The sequence below is a fragment of the Scomber japonicus genome, chromosome 17, assembly GCF_027409825.1.
Source record: "Scomber japonicus isolate fScoJap1 chromosome 17, fScoJap1.pri, whole genome shotgun sequence".
In the NCBI taxonomy this organism is placed as follows: Eukaryota; Metazoa; Chordata; class Actinopteri; order Scombriformes; family Scombridae; genus Scomber; species Scomber japonicus.
The window spans coordinates 13,962,426-13,984,755 of NC_070594.1; the positions used below are offsets into that span (position 1 = coordinate 13,962,426).

At 38.3% G+C, this 22,330-nt stretch overlaps 2 protein-coding genes across 2 annotated transcripts in view; one reads left to right on the forward strand and one right to left on the reverse strand.

Annotated features, from left to right (window-relative positions):
- Positions 1–22,330, reverse strand: part of mdga2a (MAM domain containing glycosylphosphatidylinositol anchor 2a) — a 172,734-nt gene that overhangs the window by 123,428 nt on the left and 26,976 nt on the right. The gene's annotated exons all lie outside the window — the stretch shown is intronic.
- Positions 9,560–12,006, forward strand: LOC128376671 (low choriolytic enzyme-like). Its single transcript, XM_053336451.1, has 8 exons — positions 9,560–9,631; positions 9,752–9,770; positions 9,893–9,952; positions 10,115–10,258; positions 10,367–10,484; positions 11,388–11,566; positions 11,658–11,739; positions 11,865–12,006. The coding sequence occupies exons 1-8, from the start codon at positions 9,560–9,562 to the stop codon at positions 12,004–12,006; spliced, it is 816 nt and encodes a 271-aa protein (XP_053192426.1).

The following is a 22,330-nucleotide window of genomic DNA, read 5'->3' on the forward strand; positions in this document are numbered from 1 at the left end:
GGGGCTGCAACAAACCATTATTTTCATTATTGTATCATTTGCTAATTATTAATTTGATTAACCAATTATTTGTTTTCTCTATAAGATGGAAATAGTGTAGGTGATAATGTCTTCAAATGTCTTGTTTTACCTTAAACCCAACGCTAATCAGTTTACTAACTTTTATGACAGAGAAGGTACATTTGTGAATAATGATTATTTTCATTATTGATTAATCTGTTGATTATTTCCTCAAATAATTGATATGTTGTTTGGACCATAAAATAGCTAGCATTAGCCATCATTAGCTTCTGGTCATACTACACCAAGTGGGCTGTAATGTTATTGTTTATTTTTTGTTTTTATACAAGAATATTTGTATAACTTTTTTCAAAAGTTAGGAGCACAGCTATAATTGGTGTCTTCACATTATTGTGCCACAGTTCAAATTGAATCAGATACCATATCCTACAGTATATTAAATTTGAACATGGGCCATGTGAGGGTGAGTGATACTGGATTTTTGAGGCTCATACTGATATTTGAGAAAAAAAATCTGATAAAGATAAGTTGGCCCATAGTACTTAAGACATTAATACATAATATAAACAAACAATGTCACAAACAGTATCATGCTGGTGTGTTAAAAAACTAGCGCTATTTAAAACAGTATGGACTGTGTCCTCTCAGATGATGTAGGATAATAAAAAACAGCAGTGGTTATACCAGCGTGAATGGACTTTAACTTTGAGCATGGAAATACATGGTCCATTGCCAAAGGCGTGACATAATGAATTCCTTTATTTCCTATCTTTTCCTCTGTGCCTTGCAGTTTTGAAAATGTAAGCTTACACACACCCTGTCCTTACTACTGTATAATTGAGAAGCAACTCATCCACGGGGTCATCCATGTGTGTAAGGCCTTGAAATGGTTTGCCAGCAGCACATGCATATTATTACATCAGGGGTTGTCAGAGTGTATTGATTACACACTGTAATGCACTCACATGCACTCCTCGGCCTAGAGTGTTATTGTAAATGAGACTCTGCATAGATCCGGCTTCGCACTATCAGCACAGATCATCTATCACACAGTGTATATGGTGGGCTGAAAAACACAGATACTTATAAGGTGCAGAGACTGCAGCATCACCGGCAACACAACAGCAAACAACATTTGTTCAGATCAGCAGAAAAAAGGAGATAGTCATTACTAAAAGCGAGAGTATATACTCAGGTTTATTATTATTATTCTGACAATACCAATAATACCTCTTGGTCATACTATTACTATTTTTCTTTTATTTCCTAGTGTTCATATTGCTAGTTTACTTCCACATTTATTTTTCTTTATTTTTTATTGATACTCTTTCCCCATCGTAGGACTAATAAAGGATTATCATATCTTATCTTATCTTATCTTATCTTATCTTATCTTATCTTATCTTCAGAGGAACATGTCAAGTGTTTTTTCTGTGGCACAAGTTTACTGTTTAAATTGGGTGCTTGAGTTGCGGCTCATTAACACTGGAGAGGGTCCGTTTGTCTGTCCGTTCAGCAGACATGGAACACCACAAGAGCACAAAACAATCTGTGCACAGCTGTGACTCTCAGAGGTGCTATTTATAGTTGGGCAACACTGAAATGCATGTACAATCATACAAACACATGCCCATGCACACACACACACACCTTGTTACTCTAAAAATTAGGCCAGTGGAAACCTGCCAAAGCCCTGCTGAGATGGGAAGAGAGAAAAGAGAGATGACTGTGGAGGGTGAAGGTGGGGAGCTTTAGAGGACAGATTCATCTTTACTCCAACATTACAGCATTCCACAGCAGGGGTTATGGAGCTTGACTGCATACAGCTGCATCCATTACATTCATGCAAGCTTTATGTCATGTAAGCCATCTTTAGGGAGTGACACAAACGAGCCTGGTTCATCTGATTTATTACTTAAAACCGATTAGTGGATTAGTTGATTCTCACTCCAAATCAAACCTGTTAGTCTAATATAGAATTGAGGGAAAATTATGTGAGGTTCAGAGTGTGGTGTCTGTCTTGAAGCAGCGCTGCGGTGCTACTGTCTCTGTCCGTGGTGCTGAAACATACAGCAGTTGTTACTTGAGGCGTGCAGAGCGAGCCTATTGCAAAAACACAGCTGCCTACACACAATGTGACCATTGAACCAACCAAACTAAACAGGAAGATGTTACCTAATATAACATTGTAACACTGGATGCCTAGCAATGTGAAGCACATGCACATACATATATATAAATGCATTCAAACCAGTGAATTCACACAAGCCATTTGAGCATGTTATTTCAATATATGCTCAGTTCTGAGGTAGTGCTGAAACAGACAGTTAATCACTTTGTTAATCAAGAGAAAATTAATCAGTAACCATTTTGATAACTTATATATTATTTAAGTATTATGACAAACTGTGGCTCGACCGGCTTTCAAACATGACCATGTGGTGGCTTTCTTAATTGTTGGGCTGTTGGTTATAAACAATCACTTTGTGTTCTGGGGAATTATGATGGTCACTTTTACTACTGTCTTTTCTTTTTTTTAAAGTTTTAAGTTTTTATAATGTGAGGGCCAGTAAACAGGAGTAGACAGAGAAGTATGACATGCAAACAAAAATCTATGGACAAAACTGAACCACAGATGGTAACATGTCATATGGTAAATGTTAACCAATTGGCTACCAGGGCACCTCATTTTCACTCTCATTTCTCTCATTTCACCTCACTTTTGGAATTTCTGACATTAAGACTAAAAAATCTTTTTTTGCAGCTGACATTTCGATTTATTATAGCAAGAAAAACACAGATGTAACTAATAACAATAATTAGGTCTCTATTGCAAGTGTCTCAATAGGTTGTGCCAGTAAGCCAACATGCACAACACCAGGGTCCTAGAACTGGCTTTCCTCAATTAGAAGAAGTTGTTATTGTTATCGATCTAATAGCAGCTTTTGCTGCTATGATGAAATCAGACTGTGAAACATGCTCAACTTTCCAACAGCACCTTACTTTTGAGCATTTTTTTATTAAATTAAATATAAAACAATTCAATTTTGTGAAATAATGTTTAGCTACACAAGCTTAGATTGAACATAATCCATCATGTTTGCCTTAAAATAAGTACAACTGGAGAGTGCTGCAAATCTAAAGTCTATTTATCTAAAAATTGCTTCTTCTCATTGGGAATGGGCAGGCATTTTAGCTGCTGTTAGCACTTTTTGCTACTGCAATCGGTGAAAGCTGCACTGTTGAACAGGTATTAAATTGATCAGACACACAAATTGTTTGGTAGAACACGAAAATGCTCACTATCAAACACAAATATACATTACCTAAAACATTTTACAGTGGAAATATAGGATTGAGAAGCACTAAAACCTGGATTATTGTCGGATCTAATGCCTTTGTGAACTTAAAGTGTAGGCATGTGTTATAGACCCATTAAACATGACCAGACTTCATTGAACATGTCCTTGGCTCGTGTAAGCCAGAACAGTTTTATGAGGAATAAACTTATAGGCCCCTGTGAGAACATGCTGGTAAATTTAAAATCTCATAAAAGAAAGACCTCGACATTTGAGCAGCACCTACTAACTGATGCTGTTATTAAGAAAGGTCATCAAGCTGAGGTGTGAAAGTGTACTTTGCTTTCCGACAACGTTAACAGTCAAAGAAAAAACATTCCGGCCCTGACAGAGTATCACAGTGTAACAGCCAGAGTATCACAGTGTTACAGTTAAGTAAGCCATTGTGGCTTTTTCCTATCCCATTCGACCAGTCTTTCCATTTACGGTGCCACATTGGCATAGTGAGCCTGTTGTGGCAGTTTGATTTCCCTAAACAACACTAATCGGACATCTGTAGGGAAGGATAAAGCCCAGATTGGCTGTAACCAGGCAGCAGTTCTCTGTCGATAGGCCCAACTCTGGCCAACACTCACACGATTGGCTGACGCAAGGCAGCGGCTGTCTTTATGGTTGGCTAGCGGTGAGCCAGCAACAGCTCACTGAGGATAGAGTATCTGGCAACCCTCTGAAGATTGGGTGCTGCCCGCCAAAAAGCTGTCTGATGATTGGCTGTGGTGACTCCAGAGTGAACTGATTGTCCTATCAATGCCCACAGCGCAGGCTGGCAGACAGTGCTGCCTGCTGGCTGGCTTTGCAATATGCAGCTATCCATAACACCTCCAGGGGGCATATGTCCATGTCTTTGAGTGTGTGTGTGTGTGTGTGTGTGTGTGTGTGTGTGTGTGTGTGTGTGTGTGTGTGTGTGTGACTGTATACCTTTCATAACTTTTCCATTGGGGAGGTGTGTAGTTAAGCCCTGCCAGCAGGCTCTAACACCTCATTATTCTAAGCCAAGCAGGAAATGGGTTTTAGAGATCTCTCACTGAGCTATGCTCTTGGAAACGAGGGCTACAGGTCTTCCAATAACAGTAGCACAGACCTGGGAAATGTCTCTTTAGTACAAGTTAACTACACTGCAGCACTTCACCAAAAACTAATTGAGAAGACGTGTACTGTTATATCACACAACATCAACTGTTACAATCCTGTGCAAATGAATTTGGATTTGAGAGTTTTTGAAATTTAATGAATTTGAATTTGTCCACTGACTCTTGTTAACCGAAGGGTCCTTATTCCACGTGATGTTAAATACAGCTCAGCAAAATGAAGAAGAAAGAAAATAGCCGTGCCTTTAGCCTCATTGGGGGATTTTCTACATTTAGGTGAAAAACTTAAGTAAGTCAGCTCATGTGCACACACAGGGGCATATAAAGAAGCAGTTAAAGAGGTGGAGGAGAATACAGAGAACGGAGAAGAAAATAAGTGTAAAAAAAAAAAAAAAAACCCAACACATTATTTTTCCACTTCAGATGAATTTTGAGCATTAAAAAACATTTCAAACACTTTAAATGTGTTTCAGGAATATAAATAGTTTAGCCACATATTTAGTATTTGACAAATTCACATCAACATAAAAACAATAATTTACAACAACATAATAATAGCTTTTCCAACTGATGACAGGAAGAATCACTCTATTAAGGTGTAAGGTGTATATAAGTGTAAAATGGTGAAGATATTAGAACAGACCTGCTGATCTTTTATTCACAACAGATCTGCTGATGTTTAATTCAAAAATGTCTTTCGCACTGCACCCATCCCCCCTTCTAGTACTTTGCTCAGTGACACATACAGTAACATAAGTTTTACATAGCTGGCTCAACATGAGGCCTTTACACTGTGTAACTTGACATAATAGGCTGTGCACTGACCGCCTCAAAGGGTGTTTGTACTATGCCACCCATTAGCCTGGGTGTGACGAAGGTAAACAGGAGCCAGACAAACAGTTTTAATACTACATATGTTCAATGCAAGCCAACAGATATCATGTTATCATGCTTACAATCACAAATGATTTACAAGGCAATTTACTCGGACTAAGACGATTGCAGCTGTTTATAGAAATGCAGAATTATTACTGCAGTATTAAAAGAAAATACATACTAAGATACAACTTCTATATGATGTATTTTGACAGGAAATCCAGCAAGTTCCCCATTTAAATACATCAGCTTTAGGATTATGCAAAAAAGCAGTGTTTTTAGTGTATATGATATATTATAATCAGCAGGCATGCAGTAATAATGACCAAAACCCATAGCTGCCATGTATATGGAAGATAGATGCAGTGCTTCTTTAACCAACAGTTAAGAGGAATTTTTTTTTTAAATTCTGGATTATTTTGAGTGTTTCAGAGTTTATCATAATCATATTATCTACAGTGAAATGATTAAAGTCGCTGTAGCCTGGAGTTAGAGAAATGAGCTCGCAACAACTTTTTTTCTTTTTTAACATCATCAGTTCTAGATGGGCTGGGGGAAACGTGGGTGGGCAAAGTGAATGAGTCACACTTCTTCCTCCTTTTATAACACTTTTGATGTACTTTTAAGCAAAGCACATACTGTGCTGTAACTGTTTCAGTGTACCTGGACAGTAGTCACCATTAAAGACAAGTATGGCGTGAGTAATTTTGAACCCTTTTGTCCAGACAGATTTCTAGTCTATAAAAAAGCTCTCTCATTTACAACATCTCCTCTTACCCTCACTGCCATTTCTGTCAGCACAAAGACTTTTTATAGTATCATTTTCAAATCCACCTCATAAAGCATTTGACACCTCATCCATCAAACACAATCATCCCCTGAATGGACTCTGGCTTAATCAATTGCATTACTACAATAATATACCTGATTTAATTTAGTGTATCCGCATGGCTCTTACAAGTCCTAGCAGTCCTACAAGTCATAATTGGTAATTCACACCAATTAAGACGGCATTCATATTCAATATGTTTGTTCCTGTTTGTCTGAATGTCAATTAGGGTGAACAAGATGCTTGCCGTCTCAAACTGACTCCAGTATAAAGCACACAGACACCAGGAGACAGACAGAGAACTACTTTTAGAAAGTCTACAAAGCTTGATTTAGTCTGAGAACAAATAAATACATCTATTTATGTGAGCTATAAAAAATACACCTTGTTAGATTTATATTAAATTAGCCAGACTCTGAGGAAAAAAAGACAGAAGAAAAAGCTTATTTAATCACCTGCTTGAAAATGAGACAGATCAGAAACAAGGCTTGACTTGAATGCCGTGTACAAAACAGTTAATTGTTATTTTGACAAGCAGTCATATGCAGAGCAAAAAGGAGAGAGTAAGTAGGGCATCTGTGTCAGGTCAGACAACCAACTGTAGGAGGAGATAGCTACATTGAGTAAGAGGCAACGGTGTTTTTTTTTAATTTCACAGGGCGCTTTATATGGCAGCAGACTTCCTGGCACACACTCCCACCGAGCACCAGTACAGTTATTCTAAATGTTAAGCACATTGTTTAATAGTCCATTATGTAAATTGATATTGCTCATTGACTGTTGTCCTTGGCTGCCCACGAGGTGTCAGAGAGAAAGACGGAGATGTACTCTAGCACGGTGGCAGGCTAATAGGGTATGCCATCATTGTTTGGTTTTTGGGTGCCAGATCTTCCCTTCTGCTCCTTCACCCGAATCCACCTCTAAATACCATAAAAGTCACAATTAATTTAAATGTAATAACATCTAACAGTTATTTTCATTATCTATTAATCTGCTTTATTTCCTGGTTTATTGTTTTATTTAAAGCATAATGCTATTAATCTCTCAATATTATGTCTACAAGTGTCTTTTTTGTTGCCTATTTTTATATGGTCAGTAATCGATATAGAATTTTAAAACAATACCATGAACATATCATAAATTCCTTCCTGCTGTTTCCATCATGCATGACATATGTGCAGCAGTAGATTTGTGGCTGTAATACCATGCCGACTTAACTTTTGTGACTCCATAAATCAGAATTAGGAAAATCTGTGTGTAATCTTGCTGATTTTGAAACGTGGTAGAGATTAGTAAGATCATGGTTGAAGTTGAAGTCTGTTAAAGAGAAGTATGGTAGGAAGACAAAAGGTAAAAGAAAAAATGGCAGGAACAGGCCGACAACTCTAAAAATACTCCTGTACTAAACTTTAACTTTGACAACCCTGACGGTTTTATGAAGCTTCCTTTCCGCTTAACAAAGTGCAGATGTTTGGAGAGAAATAAAAAAATCTTTTTTTCACGTGTGGAAGTAGACTGACATCCAATTGAAAAAGATCTACTTCCCCTGCAGTTGGAAAGGCATTAGGAATAAAGCTCAACCAAATGGATGGGTCATACATCATTGAGCATTACTCGTGCTGTGCTGTGACTCTAAAACACAAATTGGATTACCTGCGCACCCACGCGGATCACCCGAATTGGACAGGCACAGACATACGGGAAACACATAGGCAGACGCACACACACACGCAAAGTACATAAAATCATGCATCTGCAAAATGCATGATGCAAACATGGTCAAATTTACAAATCTATGGGGTCTTATCGAGCTTGTGATAAAGAGAGTTCTAACATACACACCTCTGGTCTATTTCTAAGACACATACACACACACACGCAATTTTTGCTCCCTGATGATAAATGCCACATTATTGTGATGTACAGCAGAGGACCACGTCATATAAAGGTTGCCATGATGGAATCTTAGTTTGAAGCTGCCGGCCTTGACACGTGAAATCAGATCCTTAAACAGTTTATGGTACTGTGAACCCAGACAGCATCCCTCTTCTCCAGTAAACATTGCACTGCAAGCTGATGATTTATTAGCCAGGCATCCAATAAATCTGAATACACATCTCTCTAAACAACCCATTTCTGGATTTGGAGGTTTAAGGAGACTGTTTATTTTTTGTTCATCACAGTCTGGTGGCCAAGGCTCGATCTTTACCACTGAGATCATCAGTGCTGCAGCAGCGGCGCTTCGGTAATGAATACAGAACTTTACAGCCACACACTAATTGAGCCATTATTATCATTTGAAACAACACATTTAAAACGGAGCCACACAACAATGGTTCACACCCACTATAAACTAAAAAGGGTCGTAAAGGCCACAGTGGCCATTTGGTTTAATAGGAAATTAAGTTTTGTTACAGAGCACAGTGATAGTATCAGTGGTGCTGGAGTTGTTAGTGAACAAGCTCTTAAGTGCTCTTACTCAGATCAAAAAGTAAGTTTGTTCTGATACCAATAATGAAACAAGATGCTCTTAGGCTTACTAAAATCAAATTTTCTATCTGGCAGAAAAACACAGCAGCATGGGGAGTCAAAGCACAGCAGTATCACACCAAAGAGATGTTGAGAGCAGAGCAGATCTCAACAAATAAGTTTAATAAGGAATTTTTAAAAACCTAAAATAAAGTTTGTTTTTCACTATTTGAAATGTCACGCAAATAATACAAATAATGTTCACATCATGAAATGCATGATGATGGTGAACATTATTCCTGCTAAACTCCAGCATGTTAACATTGTCATTGTGAACATTTTAGTGTGTTGATGCACTATTTGTCTTTATATAAGGATTGTGATACGATTTCCAGTGTTTTACCTCTATTCTCAACAGTAACTGGTCCTAGTTTTGATTTTTAAACATTACCATATACATAATATCAGTTTAGGGGAGAACAAACATGTCTTATTGATTCTTTCATACAGTGATCTTTTATGTTACTCTTTTATTTAAACAAATATTTAATGGGAACATAGCATTGTCTCTTTCAAAGGGTGTATTTGTTCCTTTTGGATAAAACTTTGGGACAGACCCAGATCTCACACATGGACCCCCTACTGCTTAAAAAGGCCATCTGAAATCTGATGCTATAAGCAAGCTGACAGCAGCCTGTGGTCACTGTAATCCCTCCAGAATGAGATTATCCCTGTGTGGCAACAGTGGAGCCAGGGTGGGCAGGGCACTCCCATCAGCTGTGTGTATAAAACAGAGCCCATTAAACCTCTACCACTAATCTCTACACACAGACACACCTTGACAGCCTGCATATAAAGTCGGCCCCGAGTGGGCTTCAACATCCGTGACACAGGACAAGTCTCCAAAAGTGACAACAATGGACCTCAAAACAATGATTTCTCTTCTGTTGCTGCTGCTTGTGGGCCTCTGTAAGGCTCACCCTGCCAATGTAAGAACCTACAGTATTTCACATACTGTTGGCTTCTATATGAATTCAGGACATTGAATTAGACTGAATTTATGTACTTTATTAGGATGTAAATTATTTTTTCCCACATTTTCTTCACAGGAACATGAAGCTGATAGTGGTAAGTGACCAAAGCTCAGTGCATTTAGAGACCAGCCTAAGAGATGACATTTCTGAGGTATCACACTGTGTGTCATTGTGAAAATAGGCTTGTATGATGTGTGCTTTTCCCCCATTCATTAGAGCTTTCTGTGGAAACATCCACCGAGGACATGAGCACAACTATTCTGAGGATGAACAATGGTGAGTATTCAATCATGATATTACACGAATGGCAAGGGAGCATGCGCTTCATACAATACCAATTGAGAGAGGCCATGTTAAAACACATTTCTGAAATAATAGTGATTCCTTGCCTTACCTACTAATGTTCAGCTGTCACTCAAATGAAAACGTTTCTTTTAGGAACTGATTTCCTGTTGGAAGGAGATTTGGAGATTCCAAAGACGAGGAATGCTATGAAGTGCTTTAATAAAGAATATAGCTGTCTTTGGCCAAAGTCTGCTAATGGAAATGTGGAAGTCCCTTTTACTATAAGCGAGAAATACGGTGAGATTTTATTTTTGAAGGTAAAGCGTTAATGAAATGCTGGATTCTGCATGTTAACATCCTGAATTAATGATGTTACTAATGACGCACTTTCATCCACAACTGTAGATAACAATGAGAGGAACGAGATTCTAAATGCCATGAGAGGCTTCGCAACAAAAACCTGCATTCGCTTCGTTCGACGTAGGAATGAGAGGGCTTACATAAGAATTGAACCGAGATTTGGGTAAGTCAAAAACTAAAGTACTCTTACACATGAGTACACAGGTATAAAATACAAGTACAAAATATACTTCAAGAAACTGGCCAATGACAAGTATGCTAAGTGGCTCAGTATAAGATAAATGACTTATTTGAACTGTAAATCATCCAAAGATATTCTGGTAGAGCCCAAGATTCAAAATGTATGTATGTATTAGATGTGTGCACAGTACCCATATGCACCTTTAAGAGGAACGTGCAGTAACAAAGCCTACAGTTATGCTTGCATGCTAGCCGCTAGCTTACCTTCATTTATTCAATACATTGTGGAAGATGTTAACAACATACTGTAACGTTTAGAATAGATTTAAAAAGTATTCAAAATGTACTTTACTAGTCCACTTTATTTCAGTTAAACCTACCCAGCTTTTTACCTTGCGAGGCGGCTGGATTCACAAGATCACAATATCATCTGAATCCATCTCCTCAGGTTTCAAGTTTTGGTTCTGACCAATCTGCGTCCTATGAGGATTCTCAGGATTTGTCAAACAATTAACCTCTTTAAACAGCAACTACCTTAATAATCATTCATCCATATAGCTTATAACAAGTTTTAAGAGCAGGAATGGAGCAAAAGAGTAGCAAACTTCAACTTAAGCCTCACATTTCTTGCTTTTTTTTTTGCTAGTTGTTGCTAGTTGTTAGCCAATGAACCTGCAGTTGACAACCACAACTATGCTCATGACTACTAACAGCAAAAAATACCTGCCTAATGACAGAAAGCCAATTATTTAAGCAAGTGCAAAGTGGGTCTCTGACAATACACATTATGTTGGTTTATTAAAATGCAAATGTATTAATTTATCAAATGTCAAGTTGCATATCGCATGTTAATTATCTCTCTCTATTTCTCTTTTTCCACAAATAGGTGTGCCTCTTTACTGGGTCGTGTTGGAGACTTGCAGACACTGTCACTGCAGCGGTTTGGCTGTGTAAGCTACGGCATCATCCAGCACGAGCTGATGCATGCGCTGGGTTTCTACCATGAACACACTCGTCCAGATCGCGACCAGTATATTAAAATCCATTGGGAAAACGTCTTGGAGCGTAAGAACCTCACAGCAGGATTTACAATTGATTGTCTATGATTTATTTCCTCGGCTTGTTGGCTATTAATAAATATATTCGTTGTCACCAGATTTAACCTTTAACTTCAAAAAGAAGGACTCTAATACTCTCAACCTTCGGTATGACTACACCTCTGTGATGCACTATGGAAGGTAAGGTAGAACAACAATGTTAGACAAACACCTCCATCCTGAATTGAATTTATTCTAAAAGCAAATGTTACTATTTCTGACATGATTCTTTTCTCTCATTACCATCACCATCACCATGTCTGTAGAAATTACTTTGGGAAGCGAGGATCAGAAACTATAACTCCCATCCTTGATCCCAATGCTCCTATCGGCAAGGCGAAGAGCCTCTCTGCCTTCGACATTCACAAAATCAACCTGCTCTACAAATGCTGGAATTACATAGGATAGATGATTCCTGCAGTATATTTTGATTCATAATACTTCACACATGACAGTATGATAATAAAATTTCAAGATGACAAGATTTCAAGAATCTCTAGTCTTTTGTCATTTACTGTGAAGTTTATGTACCACTTTTGTGTTCTACTAACATAATCAATAATGTGCTTAACATTAAAGGTGATAACCAACTTTAAATGTCAAAGAAAATGCTCTAGTTTGGAGAATTTCATAACAGAGAGCCTGTATTACACACTGGGGAAGTTAATATGATAGACATGGATACTACACAAGGTAGTGCGCATTTAACAAAAAGACATTGAGTTGCACTATGGGTCTGAAAGTCAGGATATCTTGGCCTCCACTGTTTTAATTTCAACCCCCCACGTTTTAATATCTCAAGGAAGTGCAATTCCCAAACTACTGGAGTATTCTTTCAGGTTATGGTTCACTCTGTCTGGAGTTACATTTTACAGAATGCATATCTGCCAATGAATAAATGTTTCTGAATAAATATGATATGGCTACACCAGTTTTTAGCTAAAACAGTATGGTGCTCACCGTGACTCATCAAATTCACTTACCCAATACCCAAAATATACTTTCGGTCTCTACTGAAACAAAAGCCAAAGGAAGCAGTCTTGGGTGACATCATATAAGATTTAGTACATCTTCATTTATCAGTTTTGGATGATTGTAGTAAAACTGCACGGAATTCAATAAAACTTGAAACACTTGTGTTCACAAAGAAAATAAAGTTGGCAAACGTTGGCATAGGACGCACATGAATTTAATTAAATCCAAAAAAAAGGACAAATATATGGCGATATCTTCATAATTGAGTTCATTTCCATTTCAGCTCATAATAATTAAGTTTGGGATTTGTACACTGGTGAAGAGTACAGTGTTTTATCAGAGTGTATCAGTGCTGCAGTATATTCAGCAAGCCAAATTTTGCAGAGCTGTGTCTCTGCGGAAGGGCATAGATGCGGTAGGACATGAGATAAACCCCTCTCCTACTACTCCCTAACCCTGCAGAGAAATTAGGTTTATTTTTCACTTGGCTACATCCCACACTCTTTTTTTTCCACCCTTTGAAATCCTACGCAATGTTATTCTTCTGTATTCACCCCAGTGAGAGAGAGAGAGCAGTGTTGGGTGAGAAAGGAGTAGTGGGGGAGTTTCAGGTTGAGATAAGGATGGAGAATGCCTAGGAGATAGAACAGACTCCTATTTAGCTAATTTCCCTGTTCCTATGATGTATGAATGCACATACAATCATGACAGCATTGCATGTATTCTGGTTTAAATGCAGCTAAAGAGGCCATGGCACTAACCAGAACACCGGCTCTGAGAAAGCCGGTGTATCTGTATAGTTCAGATGGACACAGGGCGTTTAATGTTTCATAAAGTAGTTTCAGTTCATATCAATCGTTCTGCCCATGAATTATTTAAAATCTACTTGTTTATTGAAATATTTAACGCTCTGACTCTGTTCATGCTCCAAGAAGCTCTGAGAGACTTTGGGCTGGCTATAAATTAAAGTGTTTCTGCAAATCCTGATTAAAATAAGATCACAGATGAGCCTGAGATCCTGTGACTGAAGTACAAACATGCCACCACTGGAATAAACTGAGGCTAAAAAAAAAAATTGCTGAACGTTCAATGAAACTAATGAAAACTAATGTCACCTCTCTGAATTCTGCAGCAATCTAAACAGAAACATAGAGCATGAAATATTTTATCTTTCCTTTGGCTGTTCACAAGTGCGCTTCTCTTGATGTTGTTGTTATTGAAGACTATGAAAAATATGAAATGGAAGCTTGATACACAGTACATTACCTAACATTTAGTATTACCGACAGCTTTAAAGCATTGTCTGTAAGGCTCTTAGAGATGCTCTTTGACCATACTTTAAAGGGCAGTGTGTGTATGACCAGCAGGGTCTCCTGTAGGATGTCGGCTCTAATGAGAGCAGGCCAAGCGGAGCCAAATGGAGTCTGATCTGTGATGTCACTGGTAATACGCTGGCAGGCCATAACCGCTGGCTGGCTGAGCAGCTCTTACCACCACGTTATTAACACAGATCAGTGTACCTGCCTCTCTTCAAACACGATAAGCTTCAACACACAGCTCCCCTCAGTTCACTGCATGAGCTGCCTAATGCTCACCAATAGAAAATTTTAATGTTCTGTCTGACTGGCGCTCCCAACCTTGTTGTAGAGTTTTCTGTGTGTTTTGACCTATCAAGAAAGAAATCCCTTTGAAAAAAAAAAAAAAAAAAAAAGACACTACTTCTTACTATAAGTTTGTATGAGTATTTTAAAGGGGGATGTATCATGCACATATTCAGGGATATATTTATAGTCTGGAGCTCCACCGGATTATCTTTGCATGATTTATTTATCCTTATTTATCTTATACTGGTCCTACAGCCCCTCAGTTCAGCCTCTGTCTGAAACATGCTATTTCAGCCCACCCCCTCCGCCCCCCAATGTGCCCACTCTGTGTTGATTGGCCAGCATCCAGAAGCTGTCTCTTTGCTGACTTCTAGCTATCCTGGAGGCTACATAAACAAACCGTAATAATATGATTTCACTTCTTTTTCTTGTTTTTTTACTTCAAATGAAAACTTCTAAAGTTCACCCGTACATTCCTGAATCCGAAACCAAACAGCATGAAACAACCTTAACAGAAAAGCCTATGGAACACACGGCTGTTTGTGGGCATATATGAACAATCTGGTGTCATAACAAGGAGGAAGTAGAGGTAACTTCTTACAGGAAGCATTTTAAATACATTCAACTCAAGTTTTTGAGCTTTGACCTTGTTTAACATAGACATCGGACATCATTACAGAACAGAAAATCACAAAAAAACACATTATGTCCCTTTTAGAAAGGAGTTCACACTTTTTCAGTTTCTACTTCACGGGGGTGTCTATAAACAGTCTTCCTCTCCACACTGGCCTTGAAAAGATCCCATCCTAGCTCCAAATTCAGCTGAAGCTAATATGAGGCTTAGTCACATTAAGGGGGTATTTTCCAAAGTTACAGTTACAGTCATACAGTATCCCTCCTTTTATTATTATCCCTCTGCGGTAGCTCAGCAACAAAACACAGACTAGGGGAAACATAAAGAGGGAATAATGAGATGAAAAGACGTGAACTTTGGAAAATACTCACTTGATAATGCTTGCTAATTCAGACTGCTGAAGCTTCATGTTTGAATTCATTTTCGCACAGAAAGAGGATTGGATTTTGTCTCCCATCACTTACTTATTAAAATCTCATTAGGAAGCGATCTGTTCATGGCCTGTGTGGACAGAAGGAATGATGAAAGCTTCCAGTAACTCTTTAAATGAACATGTGACCATCTGCAGATTGTTTCAAGTTAAAAAGATGGGAACCCGTCCTTTGAATAAATGACATACGGTGGCTTCTTCCTGAACATAATTAAATTGCCTAATAACAAACAGGAATATGAAAAACAACAGAGACAGTTGTTTGCACGGATCATTTGATATTGCAATCTGTGGTGTGCGTCTGCTTTCAAAGCCCATCCATGGTCACAAGCAAGTCAGCTGTTAAGTGCCCCTTTTGAGCAACATGAAAGCAGCGCTTGCAAAAACAAGTACATTTAGTTAAGGACACAATCAAAAGAAATAACAGATTGGCATTCAAAATCTGTGTTTCTTTGTTGTTACCCTTTAAGACCCAGTGGAAACGATTAACTGGCTGAGAGATCGAAAGCAGGCAAACGCTAACATGTGCTGTTGTTGAAGCTTTCATGAAGTTTCACTTAGCTTATTCTTCTTCTGTGGAGCCTGAGGAGCCACATATGAACTTCTAAGATGCCTGAACCTAGAATAGCATGCTGACAAGTTACTGTCTGTTGTCACTGCATTCTCAAATCTCATAAATATTTCATGCATTGTGCTCACTGACACCAAGATTGTGGCTGACATTACTTTCAGTAGAAAAAAGGACATTTCAGAAGAAAAGAAAGATGGGATGATATCAAGGGGTTCTACGTAAAATGTGGGAAAGGGAGCTTGCTAATGTGTTGTCTTCACAGGTTGTGCGTTATTTCTATATACAACAAGAGTATGTCTGTGTCAAGGATGAATTATGTCTTAAAAAGGGCTTTTGTAAATGTGTAAATCAGGTGGAAGCATTAGGCTACAATCCCTCTGAGCTGTGTTCGCAGAGCTAGCACCACATCTCTGTTTGTCAGCGCTGAGGCATTGCAGCTGTCAAAAATGATGCGCCCCCATTAGTGACGGAATCCAAGCTGAGACAGAGCCTGACAAAAAGCCGCTATGGGGACAAGATGATAACTAGGTACTCATTGGAGATGTGAGGGATGTTGTTTTGTGCATCGGTCCCTGTACGTGTCTGAAGAGAATAGGGCAGAGAAGGAGATGGAGGGGCGAGGGGAAGGCGTGGAGAATGAGAAGGATAGGGGACACGGTTAAAGCAGGAAAAAGGATGGGGAGATAAGATGAGACAAATAGAGAGGGGAACAATAAGACAGGAAAGAATGACTTGGACAGTAATCACGGGAAGGAAACAGTGAAAGAGACGAATCAAAGCTGCGGCTGAAGCAAGTGACTGGACTCAAAGACAGAGCAAGATTCAGAAGCCCAAATATCCTGCATATTCTGAGATGGGCAGGTTTATTCACAGCGAGTTACTGATCTCTCATCCTGCAGATCATTTTACCTCTGAGCTAAGCTGCATGCATCATAGCGGGATAAAGGCATGTTACAAGTGATGCAAAGGAAATCGCTTCCACTGCAGCACATATGAGTGCAGCAGGCTATGATGTCATGCTACAGAGACAGCTCTTAGCAGTGAATTATGCAATTAATCAGTAGGCTGATTGATCTCTTGATTAAAAAGCAATCTGACAGTGAAGGTCAAACAAGCAGTCTTTACAATCAACAGAACTGATAAACAGTGTGCAAAGAGCTGCTAACACTATAGCAATCTGATATTAGGATGTACATTTGTATACTATTACCAGTATGATTATAACTTAGACAACATTGCTCTCCAAGCCTGTACAAATCAGTGTCAGTCTAGATTAACGTGATACAGAACTCCAGGGCAAAAAATAGCAAATAAACACATTTGCTAACTGATTTTGCCCACAAACCAGCCAGTATTGTCTACATTGGAACACTAACCTGTCCCCATGTTTGCTGGATTTCAGTTGGCCTGTGATCATTTGAGGAAATATTTTCACTATTTTTTGGGGCCCTCAACATTTCAGTTCTTTATTTTGTTTCAGTGGTGCATGTTACCAGACTGCAAATAATCAAAAATAGAGCAGCAAGTAACAATATGTTTATTATTCATTAATCTGCACATTATTTTCCCAGTTAATTGATGATTAATTGTATGGTCTATAAAATGTCAGAAAACAATGAAAAAAAGAAGAAAAGGCTGTTATAATTTCACATAATAACAGGTGATCTTCAGATGTCTGACCAAAACTCCAAAACCCAAACATCTGTTTACTAGCATAAAAAAAAAAAAAAAAATCTTCACATTTGAGAAGCTTAAACCAGCAAATAGTCAGAATTTTTACATCAAAAAAATGACAAATTTCACTATCATAATAGTTGCTGGTAAATATTATCTTGATCAACTAATTAGTTAATCAACTAATCATTGGAGCTCTAGATCAAATTAAAAGTTACAAGTAATTGTCACACAGTTACCCACTTTGTGTGATTGGCAATCCATTCTTTCTTAATGGAACTTAATGGATAGCTGTCTCATACTGAAAGAGGGGGACCAAGCCTTCTTTAGAGTCATTGTTTAATTACACTATATTCTTTATTAGTGATATGAAATAATGGGCAGAATGAAAACTAAGCCTATAGTATGTGCCCTTTTAGCTTGGAACTTTATTTTGAAAGGGGTTTACCTCCTGTCCTGAAAAATTCAAAATGTCCAAATGTCACTTTTCAGAAGAAAAAAAAACATCTTTCAACTAAAGGCAATATTCTACATAGGACTTGGACTATCCAGCCGGTCACACAATCTAATGATCAGACACATCCAAAGTCTACACGATTACTTACTCACACAAGGGTTGTGACAGAAATCCATCACTTGTTCACTAATCCATATACAATGGATACTCAACAGTTTGCTCTATAGTGAGCAGTAAATTGAGATTTCAGACACTTAATAATCATCATTATTTTGTGTCATCGCTGACAGGTGTCTTGTCACACTGTAATTTTCCCGAGACAGAAGTGCTGTAATTGCAGTAGCATCACTTGAGTATAAAGGACAGTGCATGCCACAAATGATGCTACATCATCCCACATATAAGCCAATCAGTTAAACACTTCCTGAAAACCTTTTACCTTCTCATTTTTCTGCAACGTTGTACAATGTTCTCAACTATGCGTCAGTACACTGTGACATCACCATACTATATGCTACGGTTACAGGCACAACTGACCCACACCCATCACTCAATCTGGTTGAGGTCTGCTGATAAATAGTTCTTTTGGTCAATACATACCATAGCCCATAAAACATTCATTACATCAGCAGTAAAGCACACTTTGCCTTTTATGACAGATGTAACAGCTTCAGATAAGTAACACATACATCAAACTACAATTTCTCTTCTCTCACACACAGCAACAAAACATGCAACAGAGTTAACACCAACATCTTGCTTATGTGTGTGCATGATTTTACTCTGTGTCTATCATGTGTATTTGTACGTGAGCAAGGTATAGTGTTCACAGGATGTATATGTGGGAATGTATGTGCACAGTGTATCAGCCCATTTGAACGTTCCTACTAAAGGTGGGACTGTATAATTACTGCTATAGAATTATAATTACAACCTTGAAATGTGGCAATTATATGTGGAAATTACACAGGCTGTATGAGTCTGACTTATGAGCAGCGGAGTGGATGACAGCTTCCGCTCCCCAAGAAGTCTTCCGAGGCCATTTATTCCATGTCACATTAATAGCACCTCTATTGCTTTCATATGCAGGATGCCTTGTATTACCGTTTCAGCTAATTATCATGGCATTAGGTGGCACTTCACTCTCTATGCCCTTGGTGGACTTGCCAATAAACCCAGGTGGATTGTGATTGTCCAACAGCTGCTTCTGATTTTCGCTTGATTATACATCCTCGTTTTTTTTTTTGTTTTTTTTTTTATGGGTATGTGCTTAATAAAGTTTTTGGTGATGGCTCCCAAATCTCTTTTAAGCTGATAAATTGGATCGTAATTTGCAATCAAACTGTGGTTTAATCAGAGCACAGTTGTACCATGAGTGCAGATGAAAATTGAATAAAAGCGGGCAAACAGACAATGATGTGATGACAAAATGATGAAGCAATTCCCAAAAGTGTTAGCGAGCGATCCCAAAGGTGGGACGTTTAAATGCTGAACAACAACAAATACGCTTTTAGAAATCTAGCGCTCCCAGATATAGCCAATAAGGGGGAATTATGTTCTTTTTATTAATCTAAATGTTTCTTTTTTCTTTGTTTACAACATAATGTTCCTAGGAGGACATATTGTCCCTGCAGAGATGAGCACATTTAAGATATTTTTAACTTAGTATACTTGTATATTGCCCAATTAAAGGCGTAATTAATTCAGCAGTGTTGTGCTTCCAGGAAAATATGAAACTTAACGCATATGACAAACAAACAGCAGGATCAAGCTCCTCAAGAAGGCAGCTCAACCCACGAAATCGAAGCACAAAAGGTCAAAAGTCTGTGATTGTGCTTTAAAAATGTTAGTTCTGTGACATTCACTTTGATGGCACATTTGTGGCCTCTACTCTGTGCTTATTGTGTTTCTCCACACATCCTTTTGCCCCCAATGTACTTCCATCATCTTGCTGCAGACAATTGGAAAATGTAATTTCTTCTCGTTGAATGAATGGGTTGGAGAGCACATGGACGCACCACTTGGCCAATGTATGTCTCTGTCTTGGAGCAAAGCACACTGTCCACAAGGACATGCTAAATCAGCAGAAAGGTCACACAATCTGCAGCACAGAGCAAGGCCTTTATAGGAACACTTTGTCCATTTCTTTGTGGGTGTCCAGCCAGTGCTTCTGGGTACTGTGCTCAATAGAAGCAATAACATTTCACAGACAGGAGAAATATCAAAGGGGAAATAAGAGGAGAAGGACTTTTTCCCTTTCATGTGAACAGTGCCTGCCTGTTTTAGTTCATATAACCCATTCATGGCAAACCTGAACTTCATTCTCCCTCCACTTGATGATATGAGTTACCATTCAGGAGAAAAACTAAGTAGGCTTCTCATGCATGGCCTCCGTCTTCATTGTGCTTTCTACTTCTAAAAGGGCTAGTTGTGAGAAAACCACCAGTAAATCCAAAGTAAGAAACCCCTCTACTCCAGCAAAGGGAGCGACAAAAGTGTGGCGTGTTGTGGTTACGCCCCTATGCTCTCGCTTCATCGCATCTGACATAAAGATACTGGATGAGCAACGAACAAAAGAGTCCATAGTTCTTCCAGCATACCCTTGACGTCAGGTTTAAGAAGCTTCACTAATGTTGTTCTCAAGATGCAGTAAATGGAAGCAGGCAAGCATGTTAGAAACCGCTCACATGTTCCGTGTATACAATGGATCATTTTTCAAGACTGCTGCTACAACCACATGTACTTAAAAAATGGTCAAGATGGTGCTGGTGCATTACAACAGTGCATAGGCTCATTAGCCTTTTATTCAGTTCAGCAGTTCTGATTATGAATCATTTCATCATTTCTTCGAGTGTGTGTTTTTGCCGGCAATGAGAGTTTGCATGTGTGTGTGAGAATGACACCGCAACAGAGAGCCTCCTCATTGCTCTTCAGGATGTTTGCTGAACTCAGGTGGATGCTGATTTTGTCATTTTCTTTTCATTCTTCTACTTAAGTAGATAGGAATGTTTTACATTTCACAGCTGTATTTGTGAACTGTCAAGAAATGCAGTCAGATTTCATCTCCCTCTCCCTCTAAAGTCAAACTGGGTTTCTAGCTCTGACACTTGACAGTCATGAGAATATTATCAGTTTGAGTTTGGGTTCAGTTTCCATTTTGGTTTGCAGTGCAAAAAGCATCATTTTTCTGAGTACAGCTTCAGTATTTCTTTTTCTCAGGTAGTTGTTTGGAATGGGCAATCTTCCACACCAGTTAATGCAAGAAACTAATTAAAATAAAGTTGTTTTTTTTCTCCCTCCTCATAACTAACTTGACATGTTGTGTGCCAGTATGATACCTTGTGCGATGAGAGGCTCATTAGACCATGAAATTGAGCAATGTAACTTTGTCTATAAACAATTTTGAGGGAGAGGAGGTGGGAAATAAAGAGAGGGAGAGAGGGAGAGAGAGAGAGAGAGAAAGAGAGAGAGAGAGAGAGAGAGAGAGAGAGAGAGAGAGAGAGAGAGAGAAAGAGAGAGAGAGAGAGAGAGAGAGAGAGAGAGAGAGAGAGAGAGAGAGAGAGAGAGAGAGAGAGAGAAAGAATAGTAAAAAAACAACAACAAAAAAACTAGTAGTTGACCTTGGCTAGTGGCCATCAAAAATAAATATGACTTTCAAACTGTTTTCACTTAACCTCATATTTTTAAACTGTAATTATTTACTTTTATTTATTTTACAGGTTATATTCAGCTGGTTACTCAAGACTTACTTACCCTGCACTCTTATCAGTCTACTGTATCTGTACTCATAAGTATATAAGTATGACCTGCTTGGCAAAAACAATGGTGGAAAATTCTTTATTAAGTTAAATGTACTGCAGTAAAATCACAGTACTCATACAGTGCTCTGCAACAAGTAGAAGTCCTGCACCCACAATCCTATATAGGTAATAGTATAGTATAATCACCAAAATTGAATGGTCTCTTACAGAAAGTTATATTATACTCACTATATTATATTATTGGATTACTACAGTTGATGCATTAAAAAGCATTAGTTTAGCTGACCGAGGTGCTTTGTGCACTGCTTGGTATTTCAATTTTCAATCCACGATAATCCATTGTTTCATATATAAAGTCAAGTTGCAAAGTGCAGAAAATGGAAGTACTGCAAGTACATATACCTCAAAATGATATTATAGTACTGTAGTTTTTATAGGTTGTTGACAGATAATTTGAAATTGTCAGTGTCTTGAACTCAAATCTCAGATGCCCTTGAACACACAATGAGATGTGTAAAAGCAGTTGCTGCTCCATTTTCCACATGACAATAATGTACAAACTTTTACAACAACAAAACAACAACAAACAACTAACTTCTGGTACGTTATGGTACAGTGTGTTATGT